The sequence below is a fragment of the Callorhinus ursinus genome, unplaced genomic scaffold (genome assembly GCF_003265705.2).
Source record: "Callorhinus ursinus isolate GAN/ISIS: 27379988/994484 unplaced genomic scaffold, GSC_fseal_2.0 scaffold7, whole genome shotgun sequence".
NCBI lineage: Eukaryota > Metazoa > Chordata > Mammalia > Carnivora > Otariidae > Callorhinus > Callorhinus ursinus.
Window position 1 is genome coordinate 50124836 of NW_027397069.1, and position 22172 is coordinate 50147007.

At 39.6% G+C, this 22172-nt stretch overlaps 1 protein-coding gene and 1 long non-coding RNA gene across 5 annotated transcripts in view; one reads left to right on the plus strand and one right to left on the minus strand.

The window, feature by feature from the left end:
• Nucleotides 1–263: 263 nt before the first annotated feature.
• TSC22D1 (TSC22 domain family member 1) overlaps nt 264–22172 on the minus strand; it is a 126368-nt gene continuing 104459 nt past the window's right edge. For 2 of the 4 annotated variants that reach the window (XM_025874846.2, XM_073894516.1), the window contains exons 2-3: nt 2770–2821; nt 264–1649 (exon numbers count right to left, since the gene is read on the minus strand). In XM_025874846.2, the coding sequence (XP_025730631.1) occupies nt 1392–1649; nt 2770–2821 (310 nt within the window). In that variant the 3' untranslated portion in view covers nt 264–1391. Of the gene's footprint in view, nt 1650–2769; nt 2822–3224; nt 3587–3899; nt 3988–22172 lie in introns of those variants that run through there. The other 2 variants (XM_025874848.2, XM_025874847.2) reach the window with 2 other exon arrangements.
• On the plus strand, nt 6655–8672 carry LOC141373063 (uncharacterized). The gene is made up of 3 exons (XR_012378694.1): nt 6655–6749; nt 7281–7376; nt 8566–8672. It is a non-coding gene; the product is annotated as an uncharacterized lncRNA (long non-coding RNA).

Below are 22172 nucleotides of genomic sequence, written 5' to 3' on the forward strand. Positions count from 1 at the left end.
GCCCCACATCGGCCCTGGGAGGTGAAGCCACTTGTCCAGGTGATACTGGGCTGAAGAAAAAAGCTCTCATCTCCTTCACTGTCTTTCCTTCCCTTACTGGCTTGAAATAATGCAATGTCTATCCGTAGTTCAAACCTCTAGTACCTCTACTTTGTCCACACTTCACACTCCCCTTCAAGATTTTGCTGGTCAAACTGTTTTAACTTTACCTGGGAAACAGTTGCGAAGTGACTGTAGTAATGTTAATACTAACATAAAAACACTTGTTTATCAACATTTTATATGCTTTATTGAAAGTTGACAAGTGCAAGAGTTAAATACAGTGACACCTTACAACTGTGTAGAGAACATGCACAGGAACGTATGCATAGAACTACTATACAGGTAATATGCAGAAACCCCTACTGCGAAATTCATTTCATTAGCTAGAACGGATCATTTTTCAAAGTATTCAACCAGCTCAATCAAAAGACCTCAGTGAACAGGAATTTACTTCAAGATATTCAGCAACTAGAAGATTTCAGATTACACAAAGTGACTGACGGTGCCAAATTCTTAAAATTTCTTTAGGTGTGGTTTTCTTCATGTAGCATTTTTTAATGTAGATCTCTATATAAAAGACAATCCACACCTCTTCAGACAGCCAATGAAACATCTAAATTTCAATCTGTACAACCTAAATAGTAGTTACAGTCCTCTATTGTACAAAATAGTTACACTACATACACAAATATACAATAAGCAAAACAACCTTCATGTAAGAGAGCCTAGGTCCCAGCTACCTGTCACCGTTTTAGTCACTCTAAGAGTTTCATGTCATCCACTGTTTCCAGAAAGAGGCACAGTACTATTGTTTTATGGATTTTTGGTGACAGTCGTCAGTTGGTACGATGAACTACATTCCCCCTCATCTTAGGTGAGACTACGTGTCAGTCTTTACTTTGACCTTCCTTTTAAGGTCCTCCTGGCGGAGAAGAGGAGAGAGGAAAGTCCAGTGGAGCCCCACTGCTTCAAACCCCGTGGAGTACACTACGTGCAAGCAGGAGAGAACTCTTGGGAGCGGGGATGGGGGAGCAGAGAAGGGATGGAAAGGCACACAGCTCCTCGGCATGAATGAAACCACTTCGCACATATCTGCCAAGCTGCATGGGGTCCCAGTATATCCATGCTAATTCTCTAATTAACCTTTAATTCACCCAACTAAGAAATGTCTTCAAGCCAAAAGCATATGAGTGTTTAATACTGGAAAAAAGAGACAATGGCTAATGTCAGTCTCACTTCTCTTTTGCAGCGAGCAGTGAAATGGGCGACTGTGGAGGCGGAGGCCCCTGGTACAGCTCTGGTCTGTTCAGTTCAGACAGCAGCAGCCAGTTCTGAGGGGGCCTAGGCGGCTACGCCGTCGGTCCTGCGCCCTGGGACGCTGGCTGGGCTGGGGGCTGTGTGGTCCCCTGTGGCTGTGTGGTGGCAGGGGGGGAGCCAGTCTGCAGCTGGGCCTGAAACTGGGCAAGCTGCTCAGGACTGGCCAGTGTCTTCAGCAGATTGTTTTCCTGCTCCAGCTGGGAATTTTTCTCTATTAGTTCTTTGATTTGCTCTTTGAGGACCTCCACTTCCTCTCTAACCGCATACATCAAATGGCTTTTCACCAGATCCTGAAAGGCAGACGGAAAAATAGGTTTAACTTATTATTTCCCAGATTCTGAATTTCTCAAGTATTATTTTATAAGATTCTCCCTAACTGTTAACATACCCTGCCTTTAGCTTATTTAACCCGCCCCTGGAGCCATCTACTGAATACAACCACAACCGTACAAAATACTTAAGTTTAATGTATAAGGGGATCGGGCTTTTTAAAAGCCCATGCATTTTTCGGCGGCCGTTAGCCAGGGCCGCACACACTCACGTTTGCCCCTCCAGAAGGCGGGGTGGGAGCCTGGCGGCCGGGACGTCCAGGCCCGCAGCAGCGGTAGCCGCCTCCCCGCCCCCAAGTCCCTCCCTCCGCCCCCCGGACCGCCTCCCTCAGCACCGGCTGCAGCCAGTTCCTACAGAGCATGTTGCCGCATTTTCCTCCCTCCACCCCCACCCCCCCTTTCGTGATTAAGCTGACATCACAGAAACCTGGGGCCGACGTCGCAGCCAATGGGAGCTCGAGTTATTTATAGCTCCGAATTAAAGGATCGGAGTTTGCCTAGCAACAGTGGGCAGAGAATCCCGTGAGAAGAGCCACAGGCGCTGCTCCAATAACAAAGAACAGCCAAGGCGGAAATAAAAAATAGGAGAAAACCAGGCACAGGCTGAGAAAGACAAAACTTTTCTCCGATTCTTCTTCGTTGTGCAGTAGCCTACATCACTGGGGATCCGTTTGTACAAGGTCTAGAAAGCCCCTGAGATCCCTACTCTGTACCCCCCTCCTTCCCCAGTGAACCTTACCATTCCTAGTAAAGCCACATCGCTAGAGATGTGCCCACGACCGAAGGACGCGCAGGGCAGAGCTTCCCTAGCAGTTCCCGAGCAAAAAGGGACACCTCTGCAAAAATCCCGACGTTGTGTGAAACCCGTCGGGAAGAGAGAACATTTAATACCCGCAGGGCCCCGTTCTCCGTCCGCAGCAGCCTTGGTATGTGGCTTCATGCTGGCCCAATGGAGACAGTGCCGGCATTTCTAAATGTATGAAGAGCAATCATCCTAACTGTGGATGCACTGGTTCCATCCCAATCTCGCTTTCTGTACTGTGCCCACATTTAGTACAAATGATTTTTAATCAGTACATACCATAGCTTGCTCGATTTTGTTGTCAATAGCTACCACACTTGCACCAGAGGAGCTGGAAAAGAGGGGGGAAAATCGATAAATGGTATTTTTAAAACATCCAAGACAAAAAGGACTTCCCAATTCTGTGATGTTATTAGCATCATTTTCTGAACATTCTACAACGCTATGTAATATATCACCCTCCAGAAAACACCAGCCACTCTCCTACTAACAAATATCCAGACATATACCTATTTTAGTGAGCCACAAAAGGCTAAATTACATAATGTGGTAACAGCCTGCTCTCTGGCCAGAACTGCGAAAAGAAGGCTATTCTAAACATTTCAAAAAGCAACATCCATGTCACCGTATTCTTTCCGACAATGGACAAAGGAATTCGCCTGGCTATCTTTCACCTGCATTATTAGAAGTATCTCACGAGTAAATTTAAAGAAAGTATCCCAGCCGACATTTACCTATTGTCAAGTCTCACAGAGGCGTTTTCAGTCCCCAGCAAGGATGACAAGAAAGAAATTGAAAAATGTCTCAGTTGGTAAACTCCTAGATCCATCGCCACTGGTCTACACCATTGGGATTTCATGCAATTGCAGCCAAAAACACCCTCGCGGAAAAAAAAAGGGAATACCAGCACCCTTGTCTGAGCTAGATAAAAAATCTTCTAGCTTTCTGCAGCCCAGGGAAAAACGGAAAACGGAAGCCTTAATTTAAAGAAACCCGGCTTCTGGGGGTTGGCGATCCAGGGAAGATGCTGATCCCACCGCTGTGTAGAGAAGACTCCCACAACGACAGCCAGGCTCCACTAAGGCTATGGACCAGAACTCGGACTCGCCGCAGAATATATGGAGGAGAGAGCCGCGCCGATTGGCCAGCACCCTATTGGCACCTCCCCTTCTCCCTTCCCCGCCCTCCTCGAGCTTCCCCGCCTTCCCTCCTCCCACCCCCCCCCAACCCCCCAGCCCCCAGCCTCCCGATCGGATCCCGCTCTTCGGGTGGGCTGACCCAGGCCGCAGTGGACCCGCAGAGCTGCGGGGCCACTGAGGCCTCCACAAGCCTCGGAAAACCAGACCACTACTTCGGCGGAAAACGTCAAGGGTCCCTGAAAATACAGTTGGGGCCCCGCACGTGCTTACGTTTAAGGGGAGTCAGACCCCGTCCCAGGAGCTGCCTGTCCCCGAGGCTTCCCAACGGCGAAAGCTTCCTATTTGCAACCAGAACCGTCTGAGCTACTGGGCATGCCCAGTCCCACCGCTAAGACTTGGAGGAGCTCGAGTGTCTCGATTTCAATTATCTAGTTCTTACAGGCAACAGTAATGGGAGGATTTTATAGTCAGGTTTATTTATAAGGATAATAACCGTACAATAATAACATCTTTAAAAGAGGTAGTGAATTCTGGAGGGAAAAATCACATTTGCTTTCTGAGAAATACTGCTTTTTCGCGGATCTACTAATTACTCGTAGAAACAAAACAAAAAACATTACATATTCTTTGCTAGGCATATATCTACTGAAGCAAAAAGGAACCCATCAGATGAAGAAATCAGGTAGATCTTCCCAAAACGTCCCTAGAGCCATAAGCCTTAAAATCACATCTCCCTCCTTCCATTTATAGCTAGAAAACTAAATCCACAGGATGAATCCTACCCTACATCGATCTATTTTCAGTAAGTCCCTAAAGCAAGTTTTTGCAAGTGGCAATTCCTGTAAGTCTCAACCCTATGAGTTTTCTTACATCAGAAGGACTGAAGTATTATAAAGTATGTATTTAATCCTGATGGCCATACTGACCAAGTAATTCCCTTCCCCAAACCAAAATCAAGAGATCTGGGTGTAAAAATGACTAACCCATTGCTTATTTCCTCTATTAATTTAAAATATTTGCAAGGATGCATCGATTGGGGCTACAATTTAATCTACTAAAAATCCAAGGGTTAAATTTGCTTGATTATTGTAAATTCTCTGGTTTGCAAGTCAATAGTTAAGAAAGCAAATTTAACCTCTACAATACTGCCCTCTAATGGCACAAGCCTATAAAACCACAAAAAACTACAAATAGTGAAGACTTCTCTAATCCACAGGCGAGCTGTACCATCACAAATAATTTCAATATAAAATTTGACCACAGAACATGATATATGCAAATAATCTATTTACACACGCGCGCGCGCGCGTCTTTCCTCGCTCAAACAGGCATTCTCTCTCAATTTCGCATCCTTCAATCCTGAGCATCCTTTAATTTAGGACATTTTAATTGCCATCAGAGCCTTTCAGAGACATTCTTTTAAGTTGACCCAGTGCTACCAGAGAGCATCTGGTTCTAGAAACGGTCTAAAGGAATTAGGGACCAAATCTGGCAAATGTGGTAGATGATGACAAGGACAATGAATTCTCTTTTGGGTTGAAAACCTAAGTGTGACTAACTATAAAGCAGTAACATTCTTTTTTATTGTAAGGGTCATAATAGTCTCCAAATTTTAAGCCTTTGCTTTTGAATAACAATGTTTGTTGGCATATTTGTGATTTACAAAACTTGATATATATACCATCTCAGATGAAAGAAATCTATTTGAGGAAGGCATCCATTTTCAGTAAAAAGAAACAGGAGTAAGTGGAAGCTTAAGAATCAGTAATTCGGAAACCAGGGATGTGGTCCCTGTCTGTGAGTGGTAGACAGAATTATTATTTACTACACAGTAGCTTCTATATTTTGAAAGTTAAAGTTACCACAAACTATATGTGTAATTAAATCCATTTACCTATTTTAGCTGAACCACACAGGACAAATTATTAAAGAAAGCATCATCTTAAACTGTAAAAAAAAAAAAAAAAAGAGCTTAAAAAAATAAAACTCTTGAGGTCACATGAAGAAATGAATTTAAAATTCCCAGCTGAAGTGTTCTTGAACAAAAACAGAAATAAACAAGCTGGTTATGCTTCCATTTTACTTGTTTGAACAGATCACCATTGGACTAAGCTACAGAAGCCAATATAAGCCATCACAGTCTATTTAATCCATATCTCTGCAGAGGGACATTATGGTCATCTCCAGTACTTTGCTATTTTAAATAAAATTGCAAGAAATATCTTGTATGTACATCCTTGACCCATTTGTGTATATATTTCCGGAGAATTTGCAGGGCCAGAGGATATAAACCTCCCCCCACCAAATTATTAGAAATCTATTGTTTTCGTATACATAAATGTGCTAGATTCCTTTCAAACTAGATTTTTATCTGCAAACTGGAAAGACAATTTGAAAAAGAAGGCAAATTAACTGGAGGAAAGCTCCATGGAGGGAAAACCCATGGGTCAGATATATCTGAGGCACAAAGTCACTAGAATTACTCTCAAAAATACTTCTCTTTGTAAGACAAAACATCTATGAGTCTGGTGCCTACTCAGAGCTCAACAAAGACTAGCTGATAGGACAGGGAAAACACTGAAGGAGCCCGCTTCTCCCTCTGCCTGCCACTCCCCCTGCTTGTGAGTGCTCTCTCTCTGACAAATAAATAAATAAAATATTTTTTAAAAAAATGAACAAAGCCCTACACCAAAGCACATCAGCATGAAAGTAAAGATCACTTGGGACAGAGAAAAATCTTAAAAGCTTCCGAACAGAAAAACCAAGTTAGAAACACAGGAACAAATAATCAGAATGGTTTTTGCTGGCTGCCACAGAACAATGGAGAGAATTCTGAGAGAAAAACATTCTCCCTTGGCCAAATTATCATGTAAGTGTAAAGGTAGAACAAAAACATTTTCAGACATTTCAGACACCAAAATGGAGGAACAAATCAGGCAAAAGGGTTGAAATTTTTAGAAATAAAGAATACTGTCTATTTCAAAAGGAAAAGAGAGAAAATGTGTAGGAAACATGAACCGGGGACTGAGATGCTGGAGAGAAGGGAGGCAATCAACAGGACGGTGATGAAGGAAGGCTCCAGGCGACAGCCGCTAAGCAAGCCTGAGGAGCACCTGACCTGTAAGGGTGCAGAAAGATGGCTGCTCGAGGAGGGAGGGCTTTGGTGGGTGGGAGTACACAGAGAGATGAATCCAATACATCTGAGCATTTGCAGGGGGGAGGGGAGCCACACACAGGTGCCTGACAGACCTAATGGAGCAACTGGATAAGTTCAAAGCAATTTTACAGAAAACAAAAGCAAGAAAAAAAACTAGAATGCCTATCAATAAAATTTACATAACTATACTGATTTTGAAATTTTTTACTTGTTTAACTTTAAAAAGTTAACCGCATTGCAAAGGTGGTGGGGAGAAAACCTGAGTCATAAGAATGGTTTAAAAGTGCTAAATCTGAATCTATGACAGTTTGATTATAAAATACCTAAAATTTAAAAAGCAAGAAATAACAGTATAAATATATTACATAGACACGTGTAGGTAAATATGAGAAAACAAAAAATGTTGGCTGCCTCTGAGGAATAGACAGGGGGACTAAAAAAAAGGAATTTATATTTATATATATTCATATATATACATATTTTTTTTTCTTTAGGGATGATCTTTTGATGTGATCTTTAGGGATGTAGAAGTATTTTCTTAAAGTAAGAGAATGGGATGTGCGGAGGGTTCCTCTGCTCCCAGGCTGCAGGTGAGTACTTATCAGCACAAGCATGTGAGGAAACGACCAATGCTGGGAAAGAGCCACCCAAAAGAAGCAGGCAGAAACAATTTTTGGAAATCACACAGGGTCAGGAATAGTTGGTGTTACCATCAGCCAGAGTAAAAACAAAACAAAACAAAACAAAAAACAACTTATAAACACAGGGCACCAGATATTCAGAAGGACACTGCCAAAGTCGTGGGGAAAAATTAGTTTTGGACTAAAGGGTGTTGGGTCTTGTGCAAAGCAGTTTTAAAGGAAGCCTTGAAGATCAAACTGTTTCCAAGTAACTTAATTTTGTCCCAAAACAAAGCTCAAGGATATTAAATAAAATACAGTTAGCATCCAATAATTCACAGTGTCTGGCATCCAATGAAAAGTACCAGGCATACAAACGCAGGGAAATATAACTCATAACAAGGAAGAAAATCAATCAAAATGACCCAGATATGACAAAGATGATATAATTTGTAGACAATGACATTAAAACAATTATTATAACTATATTTTATATGTTCAAGAAGGTGGAGGAAAAATTAGCATATTAAGTGGAGGTATGGAAGGTATAAAGAAATTAGATTTCTGAAGATGAACAATATAATGTGTGAGAAGAAAAACACTGCACGGGGTTAACAGTAAATTAGACAGGCAGAAGAAATATTAGTGATTTTTTTTGCAATAAAAGGATCCAAAATAAAACACAGGGAGGGGAAAAAAAACAAAACAAAAAATAAAACAAGAAAAGAACATCATTGAACTGTGGGGCAATTTCAAGCAACCAAATATATCTTTAGAAACGAGAGAGAGGAAATATATTTGAAGAAATAATGGCAATTTGCCCCAAGTTTTATTAAAATAATAAATCCAGATCCAAGAAACTAAGCCTCAAGCAAGAGAATTGTGGAGAAAACTGCAATAAGGGTGTGTCATAATCAGATGGCTTAAAACCAGTGACAATGAGAAAATTTAAGAGCAGCCCAAGAAAAGAACTAGATCATACACAAAGCAACAAAGATAAGAATGTAGCCGACTTGTGGGTTGGAAACAGCTAGATGGAAGACAGTGTGGCAATATCTTTAAACTGTTAGAAGAAAAATTTCAAAAACCTGTCAACCTATAACTCTATGCCCAGTGAAAATACCTGTCAAAAATAAAGGTGAAATTCATTCTTTTACAGACATACAAAAGTTGGGAGGATTCATCACAGGCAGACCTGCACTAGAAGAAATTTTAAAGTTCGCTCTTCGGACCGAAGGAAAATGATGGAAATCTAAATCCACACAAAAGAATGAAGAATATCAGAAGTGGTAACTATGTGGTTAAATAAAAAAAAAAAACAAAAAAACTGTTCCCTAACTATCTCTCTCTTTTTTTTTTTTTTTAAGATTTTACTTATTTATTTATGAGAGAGAGAGAGAGAGAGGGAGGCAGAGAGAGAAGCCAGCTCCCCACAGAACAGGAAGCCGGACATGGGACTCAATCCCTGGACCCTGGGAACGTGGCCCAAGCTGAAGGCTGATGCTTAACCAACTGAGCCACCCAGGCGCCCCCTAACAATCTCTTTTAAGAGATAAATAAGTGACTGTTTATTATTGACAGACTCACAGATAAGAGAAACAAACTTGGTTACCAGAAAGGGGAGGGGTTGGGGGGGCGGGTCAAAATAGATGAAGAGGATTAATAGGTACAAACTTCCTTATAAAATAAATCATGGGGATGTAAGGTGCAGCATAGGGAATACAGTCAATAATACTGTAGTAACTTTGTGTGGTGACAGATGGTTAGTAGACATCACTGAGATCATTTCATAATGTATAAAAGTATCAAATCACTATGCTCCTCACCTAAAACAAACAGAATTTTGTATCTCAACTGTACTTCAATAAAAAAAATTAAAATTAGAAAAAGATGATTAACTGTTTAAGGCAGAAATAATAACCATGTATGGGGGGGGCATATGTAGAAGTAAAATGTAGGACAAAAATAGGACACAGACCAGGAGGAGAGAATGAGCGTACTGCTGTTAAGGTTCTTACTTACTTGAGAATAAGATTTTAAGATATGTACTGCAACTCTAAAACAATGACTGAAATAACTACAAAGCTATAGCTAATAAGCCAATAAAGAAGATAAAGTGGAATCATAACAAAATATACAATCTAAAATAAGATAGAATAAGAGGAGAAGGGGGATAAAGAACAGAATAAAAAACAAATACCATGATAGTAGACTTTAACTATAGCATTAATCACATTAAATGTAAATGGTTCCAATTAAACACCTTAATTAAAAGGTAAAGGTTGTCAGACTGAATTTTTTTAAAAAAAGCAAGACACAACTATATGCTGCCTATAAGAAACATACTTTAAGTCTAAAGGCACAAATAGGTAAAAATAAGAGGATGAAAGAAGATATTATATGTTAACAATAATCAAAAGAATGCTGAAGTGGCTGTATTATTTAGACAAAGTGCATTGCAGAGCAAAGATCATTTCATAATGAATAAAGGGTCAATTCATCAAGAGGCCATAAAAATCCTAAATGTTTACACAGTGACAACAGAGCTTTAAAACACATGAAGCAAAAATTGATAGAATTGTCAGGAGTTTTCAATAACCTTCTCTCAATAACTGAAAGAAAAAATAAGCAGAAAATAAATAAAGATACAGAACACTTGAATAACAATGCCAACCACTTGACCTAATTTGTTTTTGCAGAACATTCCATCCATAACAAGAGAATACACATTCTTTTCAAGCACACGTGGAATTTTTTCCAAGATAGAGCATATTCTGAGCCATAAATCAAGTTTTAATTAATTTAAAAGGATTCACATCATACAAAGTAAATTCTCTGAGCACAATGGAATTAAAATAGAAATCAATTACAGAAAATTATCTGGAAAATCTCCAAATATTTGGAAATAAAATAACACATATCTAAATAACTCATGGGTCAAAAAAAGTAATCAAAAGAAAAATTAGGAAATGTTTTGAATTGAATGAAAATTAAAAAATGGCATATCAAATTTATTTCAATAAATTTAACAACTTAGATGAAATGGACCAATTCCTAGAAAGACACTATCAAAACTCACTTGAGGAAAAACAGGTAACATAAATAGCACTATGTCTATTTTAAAAATTAATTTGTAGTTTAAAATCTTCCTACACACACACACACACACACACACACACACACACAAACCTCAAGCACAGATAGATTCACTGGTGAATCCTACTAAACATTTAAGGAAGAAATAATACCAATTCTACACAAACTCTTTCAGGAAACTGAAGAGGAGAAAACACTTCCCAGCTTACTCTATGAGACCAGCATTTCCCTAATACTAAAATCAAAGACATCATAAAAGAAAAAATAAAATAAAAGCAAAACTACAGGCCAATAAACATAGATATAAAAATTCTTAACAAAATTTTAGCAAATTGAATCCAACTGGACATATGAAGGATAATAAACACATCCTGATCAAATGGAATTTACCCTGGGATTACAAGGTAAACATATGAAAATCAATGTGATTCACCCTATTAATAGACTAAAGAAAAATTATAGGATCATCTCAATAGATGCAGCAAAAGCAACTGACAAAATTCAACATCCATTCATGAAAAAACTTTCAGCAAAACAGGAACTAAAGGGATTTTCCTCAACCTGATAAAGGGCATCTATAAAACACATTCATCTTACATCATACTTAATGGTAAAAGAATGAATGCCTTTCAAGATTGTAATTAATCTGACCACTTCTATTCAATCTGATACTGAACTAATAGCCAGGCAATAAGGCAAAAACAAATAAATCAATACATAAGTAGCATCCAGATTGGAAAGAAAAAAATGTATCTGTATTCACAGATGATTGTCTATGTACAAAATCCCAAAGAATCCACAAATTACTAGAACTAACAAGAAGCATGTTTAAGGGTCACAGAATAGAAATTCAATATAGAAAAATCAATTGTATTTCTCTATGTTGGCACAAACAAGTAAAATTTAAATTTTACAAAGTTCCATTTATGAAAACACAAAAAACACATGAAATGGGTATAAATCCAACATAATATATACAAGACCTTTATGCTGAAAACTATAAAACATAAAAGGAACAAAAGAGAACCAAATAAAATGGTGAGATATACCATGTTCGTCGATTGAAAGAGTCAATATCATTAGAAGTCAATTCCTCCTCCCCTTAACTAATATATAGAATCAGTGTGGTCCCAATCAACATTCCAGGAAGACCTTTTGTAGAAAATGACAAACTGATTCTAAAATTTACACGTAGGGACACCTGGGTGGCTGAGTCAGTTAAGTGTCTGCCTTAGGCTCAGGTGGTGATCCCAGGGTCCTGGGATTGAGTCCCGCATTGGGCTCCTTGCTCAGCAGGGAGCCTGCTTCTCCCTCTGTCGCTTCCGGTGCTTGTGCTCTTTCTCTCTCTCTCTGACAAATAAATAAATAAAATCTTTAAAAAAATTTACATATAAAGGCAAAGGAACTGGAATAACCAAAACAATTTTAGAAGAACAAAGCTGAAGGACTCGTACTACCTTACCGCAAAACTTTCTGTAAAGCTACTCTAATCAAGATAGTACAGCACTGGTGAAAAACAGAGGTGTAGAGCAATAGAACAGAAGAGAGGGGTCAGAAGTAGACCCCATACATACGTAGCAAATTGATTCTCAACAAAGATGTAAAGTTGATTCAATGCAGAAAGACAATCTTTTCTAATACCGCTAAAACAACTAGATAGCCACATAGAAAATAAAACCAAACAAAAAACCCCAACCTGATCAATTCCTCCCACCATATGAAGCAATAACTTAAAATGAACGATAGACCTAGGGGTGCCTGGGTGGCTCAGTTGGTTCAGCGACTGCCTTCAGCTCAAGTCATGGTCTCAGGGTCCTGGGGTCGAGCCCCTAGTTGGGCTCTCTGCTCAGTGAGGAGTCTGCTTCAACCTTTCCCTCTGCCCCTCTGCCCCACTCGTGTTCTCTCTTGCTTGCTCTGCTCGCTCTCTCTCTCTCAAATAAATAAAAAAAAAAATCTTTAAGGAAAAAAAAAAGGACCATAAACCAAAATGTAAAATCCCAAGCCATAAAACTCCTGCAAGAAAACATATGAGAAATCTTTGGGACCCTGAATCAGGTAAAGATTTCTTAGATACAACACCAAAAGTACACTCCATGAAAGAAAAAAGAAAAAAACAACCAATAAACTGGACTTTACCAAAATGACAAATTTGTTTTTTGAAAGGCATAGCTATAAGAATGTAAAGACAAACTATAGACTGGAATTAAATATTGCAAGTCACATATCTGATAAAGGAAGCTATATCCAGAATATATAAATAACTCAAAACTCAATAGCAAGAAAACAAACAACCCAATTAAAAAAATAGACAAAAGACACTTCATCAAAGAAGATATATGAATGGTAAACAGGCACACGGAAAAAAGGCTAAACATCATTAATCATTACAGAAACACAAATTAAAATCATAATGAGATACCACTGCATGCCTATTAGAATGGCTACATTAAAAGCTCATATATTGATGGTGGGAATGCAAAATGTTACAACAACTATGCAAAACAGTTTAGCAGTTACCTATAAAGTTAAACGTACTTTCCATAAAACCCAATAATCCCAAGCCAAGTTATTAAGGGAAAGGAAAATTTATGTTCTGCAAAAATCTGCAAATGAATGTTTTGAGTGGTTTTATCATAATCACTCAAAATTGGAAGCAACCCAAATGTCACTCAACTGGTTATACAAACCATGGTACATCTATACAATGGAATACTATTCAGCAATGAAATGAAATGAAATGAAAATACCTCACAAATGAATCTCAAATATATTACAGTAAGTGAAAGAAGCCAGATTCAAAAGGCTGCTAAATACATGATTCTATTTATATAACATTCTAGAAAAGGCAAACTATAGGGACAAAAAAACAGATCACAGATTGCCAAAGCTTTGGGGTAAAAGCGGAGAGGCTTTTGCGGGTAACAGAATTGTTTCTTGATGGTCGTGGCAGTACACCCACTGTGTTTGTCCAAACTTCTAGAACTATATGCTGAAAAGGGAAACTTTACTATATGTAAATTATCCTCAAAAATGAAAGAAAAAAAATGGCTGCCTCCTAGGTAGCACACTGGGAAGAATGGGGGGGAAAAAAAAGGAAAGAAACTGCTTATACTTTTTGTATATTCTATTTGATCTTTATATATGTACATATATTTTTTATTGTAGTAAAAAACCTAAAATTTACCAATGTAACCACTTCTAACTGTGCAATTCAGTGGTGCTAAATATATTCACACTGTTGTGAAGCAGAACTTTTCATCTTGCACATCTAAAACTATACCCATTAAACAACTCTTCTTTATCCTCTCCCTCCAGCCCTGTTAACCACCATTCTACTTTCTGTTTCTATGGATTTGACTACTTAGATACCTGTATATATATATTATTTTGTTTAAAAATATTTTAAAAATCAAAAAGAAAAAGCTATAAAAAAGATATAATCCAAGGACTTGAACACTTTCATTGAAGAGAACTAAAATGACTATTTTATAACTAATTTCTCTATAATCATATGAAATGTATTATTGGGTTTGAATTTTGAACTATAATTTTACCTTGTTCTTAAAGTTATAAGTTTGTTGGTGATTAATCTACAAGAGTTCTAATTCAGACATACTGATACTATTCCTAAGTCCCACAGAGTTACATGTGCCATACAGTTCCACAATCCCATAGTGTTAAAAGACTTTTAAAAAATAAATACTGGGACATTGTGGATACAATAGCCAAACTATGGAAAGAGCCAAGATGTCCACTAACAGATGACTGGATAAAGAAGAGGTGGTATATATACACAATGGAATATTATGCAGCCATCAAAAGGAGTGAAATCTTGCCATTTGCAACGAGGTGGATGGAACTGGAGGGTATTATGCTGAGCGAAATAAGTCAATCAGAGAAAGACATGTATCATATGATCTCACTGATATGAGGAATTCTTAATCTCAGGAAACAAAGTGAGAGTTGCTGGAGTGGTGGGGGCTGGGAGGGATGGGGTGGCTGGGTGATAGACATTGGGGAGGGTATGTGCTATGGTGAGCGCTGTAAATGGTGTAAGACTGTTGAATCACAGACCTGTACCTCTGAAACAAGTAATATATTATATGTTAAAAAAAAAAAAAGAAGAAGATAGCAGGAAGGGAAAAATGAAGGGGGGAAATTGGAGGGGGAGACGAACCATAAGAGACGACGGACTCTGAAACAAACTGAGGGTTCTAGAGGGGAGGGGAGTGGGGGGATGGTTTAGCCTGGTGATGGGTATTAAAGAGGGCACATTCTGCATGGAGCACTAAAAACTAATGATGTAATATATGGTGATTAACATAACATAATTAAATTAAAAAAAAAAAAAGAAATACTGGGGCACCTGGGTGTCGGTTGAATGCCTGACTCTTGGTTTCAGCTCAGGTCATGATCTGATTGAGCCCTTCCTTGGCTCCATGCTCGGTGGGGTGGAGTCGGCTTGAGATTCTCTCTCTCCCTCCCTCTTCCTCTGCCCTTCCCGCTTGTGCTCTCTCTTGTACTCTCTCTCTCTCTCAAATAAATCTTAAAAAGAAAAAATAAATACTTGCTTTTGAAGTGTGAGAACTTCAAAATCCCTAACAAAACACTAATAAAATTTAAATATAATCTTTTATATTTATATATTTTAAATATGTTTATATAATATATTGGGGCACCTGATTAAGCTCAGTCATTGGCGTGTGCGACTCTTGATCTTGGGGTTGAGTTTGGTCCTATGTTGGGTGTAGAGATTACTTAAAAAAAAAAATCTTTTAAAAAAATTCTTAAAAAAAAATTTAAAAATCATGGGGCACCTGAGTGCCTCAGAGGTTCAGTGACCAACTCTTGATTTCGGCTCAGGTCATGATCTCAGGCTTGTAAGACTGAGCCCCATGTCAGGCTCTGTGCTCAGCAGAGTCTGTTTGAGATTCTCTCTCTCCCTCTCCATCTGCCCCTTCCCCCCTCCCACCCCGTAATGTGCATGCTCTCTCTCTCTCTCTAAAACACATAAATCTTTGGGGTGCCTGGGTGGCTCAGTCAGTTGAGCATCTGCCTTTGACTCAGGTCATAATCCCAGGGTCCTGGGATCAAGTCCCTCATTGGGCTCCTTGTTCAGCAGGGAGCCTGCTTCTCCCTCTCCCTCTGCCTCCCCGTTTGTGCTCTCTCTCACTTTCTCTCTCGCAAGTAAATAAAATCTTTTGCAAAAAATAAAAATAAAAAATAATAAAAATATTTCTTTGCCTTATTTAACATAACTACAAATTCCAAAAGAATGCTCATATCCTAAAAAGACTCAAAGTCTTTAAGCAATAGGATTCAAATGGGCAGTATTCTTTTTTTCTTTTTTATTTCTGTGAACATAAGGTCCTCAAAGCCAAATTTCTTCATAAATTATCACTTTTCCTAATAGTGGTAGTTTATGAAAATCAGGAGGCACAAGCAAAAAGGGCATCTCAGATTTAGAAGCCAAATGCTACATAAAACATCTGAAGAAGTAAAAAGTTGTCCTGATTACGATTTTCTATTTCAAGAACCTCATGCAAGTCTCCTATCAAAAACGAATACCATTTCTATTTTACTTTTGCACAGCTATGGAAAATAGATACTTCGAGCTCTTCTTTTACTTTTTTAAAAATAACAAGTTACTTTAAGCACATTTTCATGTTAAATTCCAGAAGCTATCAATGAACAGCAGTATAGAAAGAAGGGCCAGTAGGAACTGGATTAACCATTATTCTAATACATACAGAAACACTTGGGGCCATTATAGTCAGTCCTTTGGTGATCCTACAACAATCAGATAAAGCTCAACTGAACAGTTTTATTTACAAAGGTGAATGTAAATTCAAGGGTATTACACAGCTACTGAATTTCTAATGCACTACAGACTTCAGTAAGCATTAACAAAGTGGAAAGGTAACTCTGTATGCTGGGGACACAATGCGTGTTTAATAAGTACCTTCTGCTCTGATCAAAGGACACATTTCCATATTATGGTCTCTCTGAACTCCAGCTCCGTGACTTCAAAGGGCCTGAGGGTTTCTTTAATCGATCTATGCAGTACTCTAGAGCTGAAATGGACCTTAGAGATCCTGTAGTTCTAATTTCCTTTTTCTGTAGGTTTAGAAATTAAAGCTCAGAGACATTGTTGGTTTTGTCCAGGGTTTATCCATTTAGTTGTAGGATGAGGCATAGAATCAACTTTTGATTCAATATATTGTCTTCTAGACATGCAGACCAGGAATTCTAAATCGATATATACTTTCATGTTTATATACATGTTTTTTATTTATATATTATATATACAATATTTATTTGTGTATATATATACACACTATATATTATATATGAACTAAGGAATATGAGAACTGGAAGAGTATAGAGATGGCAAACCCCGATTACGGGGCTTCCAGGCCTTGTCCTGAGTAAAGATGTTGGGCTCTTGGTGAGACCCAGCCCTCTCAAGCTCAGTGTGTATTATGATACCAGAGAAGCTGTCAGGCACTCAGATCAGCCCAGTGCCAGGGAGTATGACAGTCTGCAAAGGTGCTCCCCAGTCCCTGGAAGAGGTCCTGGCCATGAGGGAGGTTATCAGACGTACTGACCCAGCCTACTAATAGGCATATTACTTTGTGAACATGCTTAAGAATGATTTTTAAACTGTGCTTTCCTAAGCCCTGGTAGTTCTGTGGAGAGTCCTCAAGAGCAGTAAGAGCCAAGGTGAGCCCAGCTGGACCAGAGAGAATGAAGCAGGCTGCGTTCCCCAGGCCTGTGCCCAGCAAAAGAGCACAAAGTGGCCTTCACACACGTCACTCTGAAAACAGATCTTTACTCTTACTGGTCATCACCTGGCATCTTCTTCCCATTTCTTACCCAGAACAAGATTCTGACATTAGCATATTTTCCTCTATTCACAATTAAGTAAGACAATATAATAAAAATAATAAGTACTGAGTGGACTACAAAGGTCAGTGAAGTGGGAAATATATAATTTGTAATGATTTATAATTTTTTGTAACAGTTATATAAAAAACAATAAAAATATATAATTTACAATGATTTACAAACGTGTAAGTACTTCAACTTATTGCCAACTACTGTAAAAGACGTGGCCACTATGATATATCTGAGCTAAGATACAAACTAGAATAAAATAATTTTCTATACATTAGCTCTTCAGGTATTCCTTCCTTCACTTACTCATATTTATTCAGCTCTAAGCACCCATGAGAGGCCCAGAAACATTGTTTGGCACTAAAATTATTAAGATGAGTAAGTCATAGTCCCTGCTTTCAATGACCCGGGGGTAGCTGGTGGCAGGGAAAAGACATGTGATAACTGGTATCATTTGGGTTTATAAAAAAGAATGGTGGTTAGCAGAAGGTAGCCAGAGACATTTTTGAGAGCAGAAGACTCTGCCTCTGGGCCTTGAAACACAAGTAGGAGTTGTGCAGTCAGACCGCAAGGTACAAAGAAAATGAGAACACTCCATGAAAAGAGCACGGCCAGGTAAAACCGGGGTCATAAAGCAGCAGGCTGAGTGTGGTGAGGGAGTAGGAAGCTGGGGGTTAGTGGTGGGAGGCGCAGAGAGAAGCAGAAATTTAACAAGCTGAAGACAGGCTGGGGCCTTCCGGGCTACAGGATGGATGCTGGTCTTCTGTCCAAGGGCGTGGGGGTCCACAAAAGGGTTTCAGCAAGGCCCCCGGGACCACAGTGTACAAGATGAAAGGAGATGGGACTTGCCATGAAAGAATGGAAATTGTGAGGGCCAAAACCATGAGTGCAGATAGAGAGAAGAGGGGATGAATGCGAAAGGTATTTGGGAGATGGAATGGACGGGACTGGCGTGTGGGAGGTAAGGGGGGCCGGAGGGGTCCCAGGCTTCTGGATTACGTGAATGGGTGAAAGGTGATGACATTCACCAGGGTGACACTGCGGTTGGACACTAGTTCTGGAAAGTGACACTGATGGGACACCCGAGGCAGTGGAAAATATGGCTTTGGAATTTCAGTGAGATCTGGCTTGAGAAAAACCTTTGGAAGTTGTGTGTGGGGGGTGGGGGTAAGGAGCTGTGGGAGTGGATGAGATTACCTCAGGAATAGATATGGGAAAGAGATGGTGGGGCTGAGAGGCTGCACACCGTTGGTGCAGCCATTTGACACAGCAAAGACACCTGGGTTTTCTGTGGGCCGAGTGGACACCACAGAAAATAACTAGGCTTGAGCCATGTGGCAAGACCCTTTCTGGGAGGACACTGGATAAAGAGACCAGGAAGCAAGAGGGTGAAGGTGGTTTGACTGGAGGGGGTTGGGAATGAAGCTATCAAGTCAGTTCTCCAATGAGCCACCAAATATGTCTCATGAGGGAGCCTGCATGGGAATGGCTGCCTCACAGGAAGAGCCAACAGTCAGTCAGAGGTAGACAGAAAAGCAACTGCAACCAACACAGAGAAGCCAGACCTGGCAACAGCCGATACAGGGGCTTCTGCCTCTCTGAGCTCGCTATCCCCCAAAGCTGGGGCACTACTTACTGAGGAGAGAAGGGAAGCATGTGAGAACCAAACAACACCCCCCCCCAAAAAGGTGCCGTGACCCAGGCAAAGTTTGTTTTCCTTTTGAGGGTGAGAGTGGGCAGAGAAGAAAACTCTGATTCTGACAGGAGAATCAAGTTTCTAAATGTGAAGAACTGAGTTTTAAAAAACTGTGACTACTGGGGCACCTGGGTGGCTCAGTCAGTTAAGCGGCTGACTCTTGATTTCAGCTCAGGTCATGATCTCAGGGTTGTGAGATCAAGGCCCGTTTTGGGCTCCACACTGGGTGTGGAACCTGCTTGGATTCTCTCTCCCCCTCTCCCTCTGCCCCTCCCTCTCTCTCTCTAAAAAAATAATTTTTTTAAAAACTGTGACTGTTTAAATAACCAACATTTACTGAGAAGGGATGGAAATACGTTGACTTGTTGACATAAGGAAGCCTGCTACCAGTGTGAAAGAGAGATTCAACAGACACAATTAGTTAACAGTTCTTTGAAGAAATAAAATCAAACTACATGTTTATTCTCCCCAGTGAGTGACACACCTCAGTAAATAGTTATGGAGGGAGATCCAGAAGAATACAGCATAAAGCCAGCAGTGAAGGGGCAACTGGAGGACGAGGTCATGTCTCTGAAGGGACTGGCAAGAACTAGCTGAGCTACACAGGGAGAAACCTTATCTGGGGGCCTGTTGGGGCCACCACAGGTCCATATCACGCCCACTGCTCACAAGCACAACAGCCATAAAGGCTGACCAAGGAGAGCCCTGCAAGATCTGAGGTCAGGACATCCATCTTCTCCCTCTCCGCAGGCCCACACCAAGGGAGCTTGCTCAGGGAAGGGGAGAAGGGGCAGATAGATGTGGGAATAGACCAGGCCCCTCTATCTCCATTCCAAACTGCCAGAGCCACAAGCTTAGCCTGGCTTGGCAGAAGTGGACAGCTTTGAAGCAAATATGATATAAAGTCATTAAATAATAAAACTAGTCTTAAGGATCCAAAGTTCCTTAAACTGTAAGTCAGAAACTAACTTTAGTTTTAGAACTAAAGTGAGATACTGTGAAGCAGCCCCATTAAACAGTAAAAAGGAGGAGCTTGCAAAGGGTAAAACTGGTACAATTATTAGAAAAATAAAACCACCACATATTCATACCCTGGAAAATTGAGACTTCTCAATCAACTGGTTATATGTGCATTTTCTTATTTAAGCCTTACAACTGAGGTAGTAGGTACGCTTATTTTCTTCATGTAAAGAAAAAATAAAAAACACTGAGGCTTAAAGTGGCCAAACAACTGGCCCAAGGTAACGCCATGCTTAAACAAATTCTAGTCAGTGGATGCTGGTGTAGAGCACGACTCCACTACCACACAGAACCAAAAGGTAGACAGTTCCTAGACACCCCAGAAATGCATGGTTAATCTAGTAAAAAACTTTTACACCTGTCCTTAAAGTTGTAAAGGTTACTTGTAGTCATTATGGTTAGACACTTTGGGATAATTTATATCTTAGATATACTGATTTTTCAGACTACTTGTGTTTCTAATAAAAAGAAATAGTCTTAATAGGCTTTAACAGTTTTGTAATTGATTTGAAGGCAAAGTAAAAATACAATATGATTCCTCTAATTTAGTCTAATGTGGAAAATTTAAAAATCTTTCATTCTATTACACAATTTAAATACTACATATATTTTCAGAATTCAGTGATATTATTTTGAATAAAACAAGATGTTTTGTTAAAGTCATTAAAATGGTGTCAGTGACAAAGCATAATTCCCATCATTTACCCCAAGTCTGGATAATTCTGCAAAAATTACATAAAATTAAATATTTCAAATAGACACTGTGAGTAAAAGCAGAGTTAATTAAAAACAACTTTGCCTTTAATAAATGGAGGGGGGCACCAATTAGGTTAATATTAAGGGATTTTTAAAAAATCAAATATCTTACCTAATCAAGATAACTAGGTTAAATGAGTAATTAACCTGTTTCAATACTTCAGTATGCTTGGAATAGAAAAGATATTTTTTAATGAAATATTTAAAGCATAAAAAATACATGTAACACTTATGAAGCATAACAGTAGCATAAACACCCATAAACCCACCACCAAACTAAGATCATGACCAATGCCACTGAAACCCCTGTGTGCTCCCAGCCTCACTCAGAGGGCAACACTTCCCTAGCCTGAAACGTTTTCAAAGTGTCATTCCCATTGAGTTACTAGGTTTAATGTCTGCCTCCTTGCACTAGAAGGTTGGGGAGAGGAGGGACTTACTGTTTTATTGACCAGCGTGTCCCAAGCACCTATATCAGAACCTAGTACATAGTAAGTGCTCAATATGGTGTTACTGAATGAAGGAAAGTGAACAGTAATAGTAATCATAATGATAATAGCAGCAAACACTTCATCACACTTAGGACTCGTCAGTCCCTAGTCCAAGCCCATTACATGCAACTCATTTATCCTCCCAACAGCTCTCTCATCTAGGTACCTTTACTGTCCTCATTTATATAGATGAGGAAACTGAGGCACAAAGGAGTTGTGGGACTTGATTAAGGCCATACTTATCACCACTAGGAAAAGCAAAAAATATTTCTGCAGTATTAACATTACAGATACCACCATATTTTTGTAATCCCCAGAGTCTTGAAAGACTGGTTATTACTGGAATATGGAAATAGTTGAAAAAGTGGACTCCTGCTCTGTGCCAGCACTGGGGACTCAGCGGTGAACAAAATCCCTGCCCTCATGGAACCCATGTTCAGGCGGGGTTAAAGCACATGCACAGGACGGAGGTAGTGACGGTATGGGGAGACAAACTACAAGATGGAAGCAGGCACACACAGTATCAGAGAGGGGTAAATTTCAGACACAGTTGTCAAGGAAGGCCTCCCTGAGAAAGTGTGTTTTGAGTAAAGACCTGAAAGAAATGAAGGAATTAGTCATGGAAGAGCTTTCCAGATGGAGAGAACAGTTAAGAACACATGCTCCTCTGATAGTCAAGAGTCCCAACAAAGTCACGCTATCATGAAGCATCCCAGGAACCCGCAGTGAGCAATATACGAAGCAGGAGATCGCCTGTGCTTTGGTATCTTGTCCTCTTTCCTCTGCGTGGAGAATGTTTACTAAGATCAG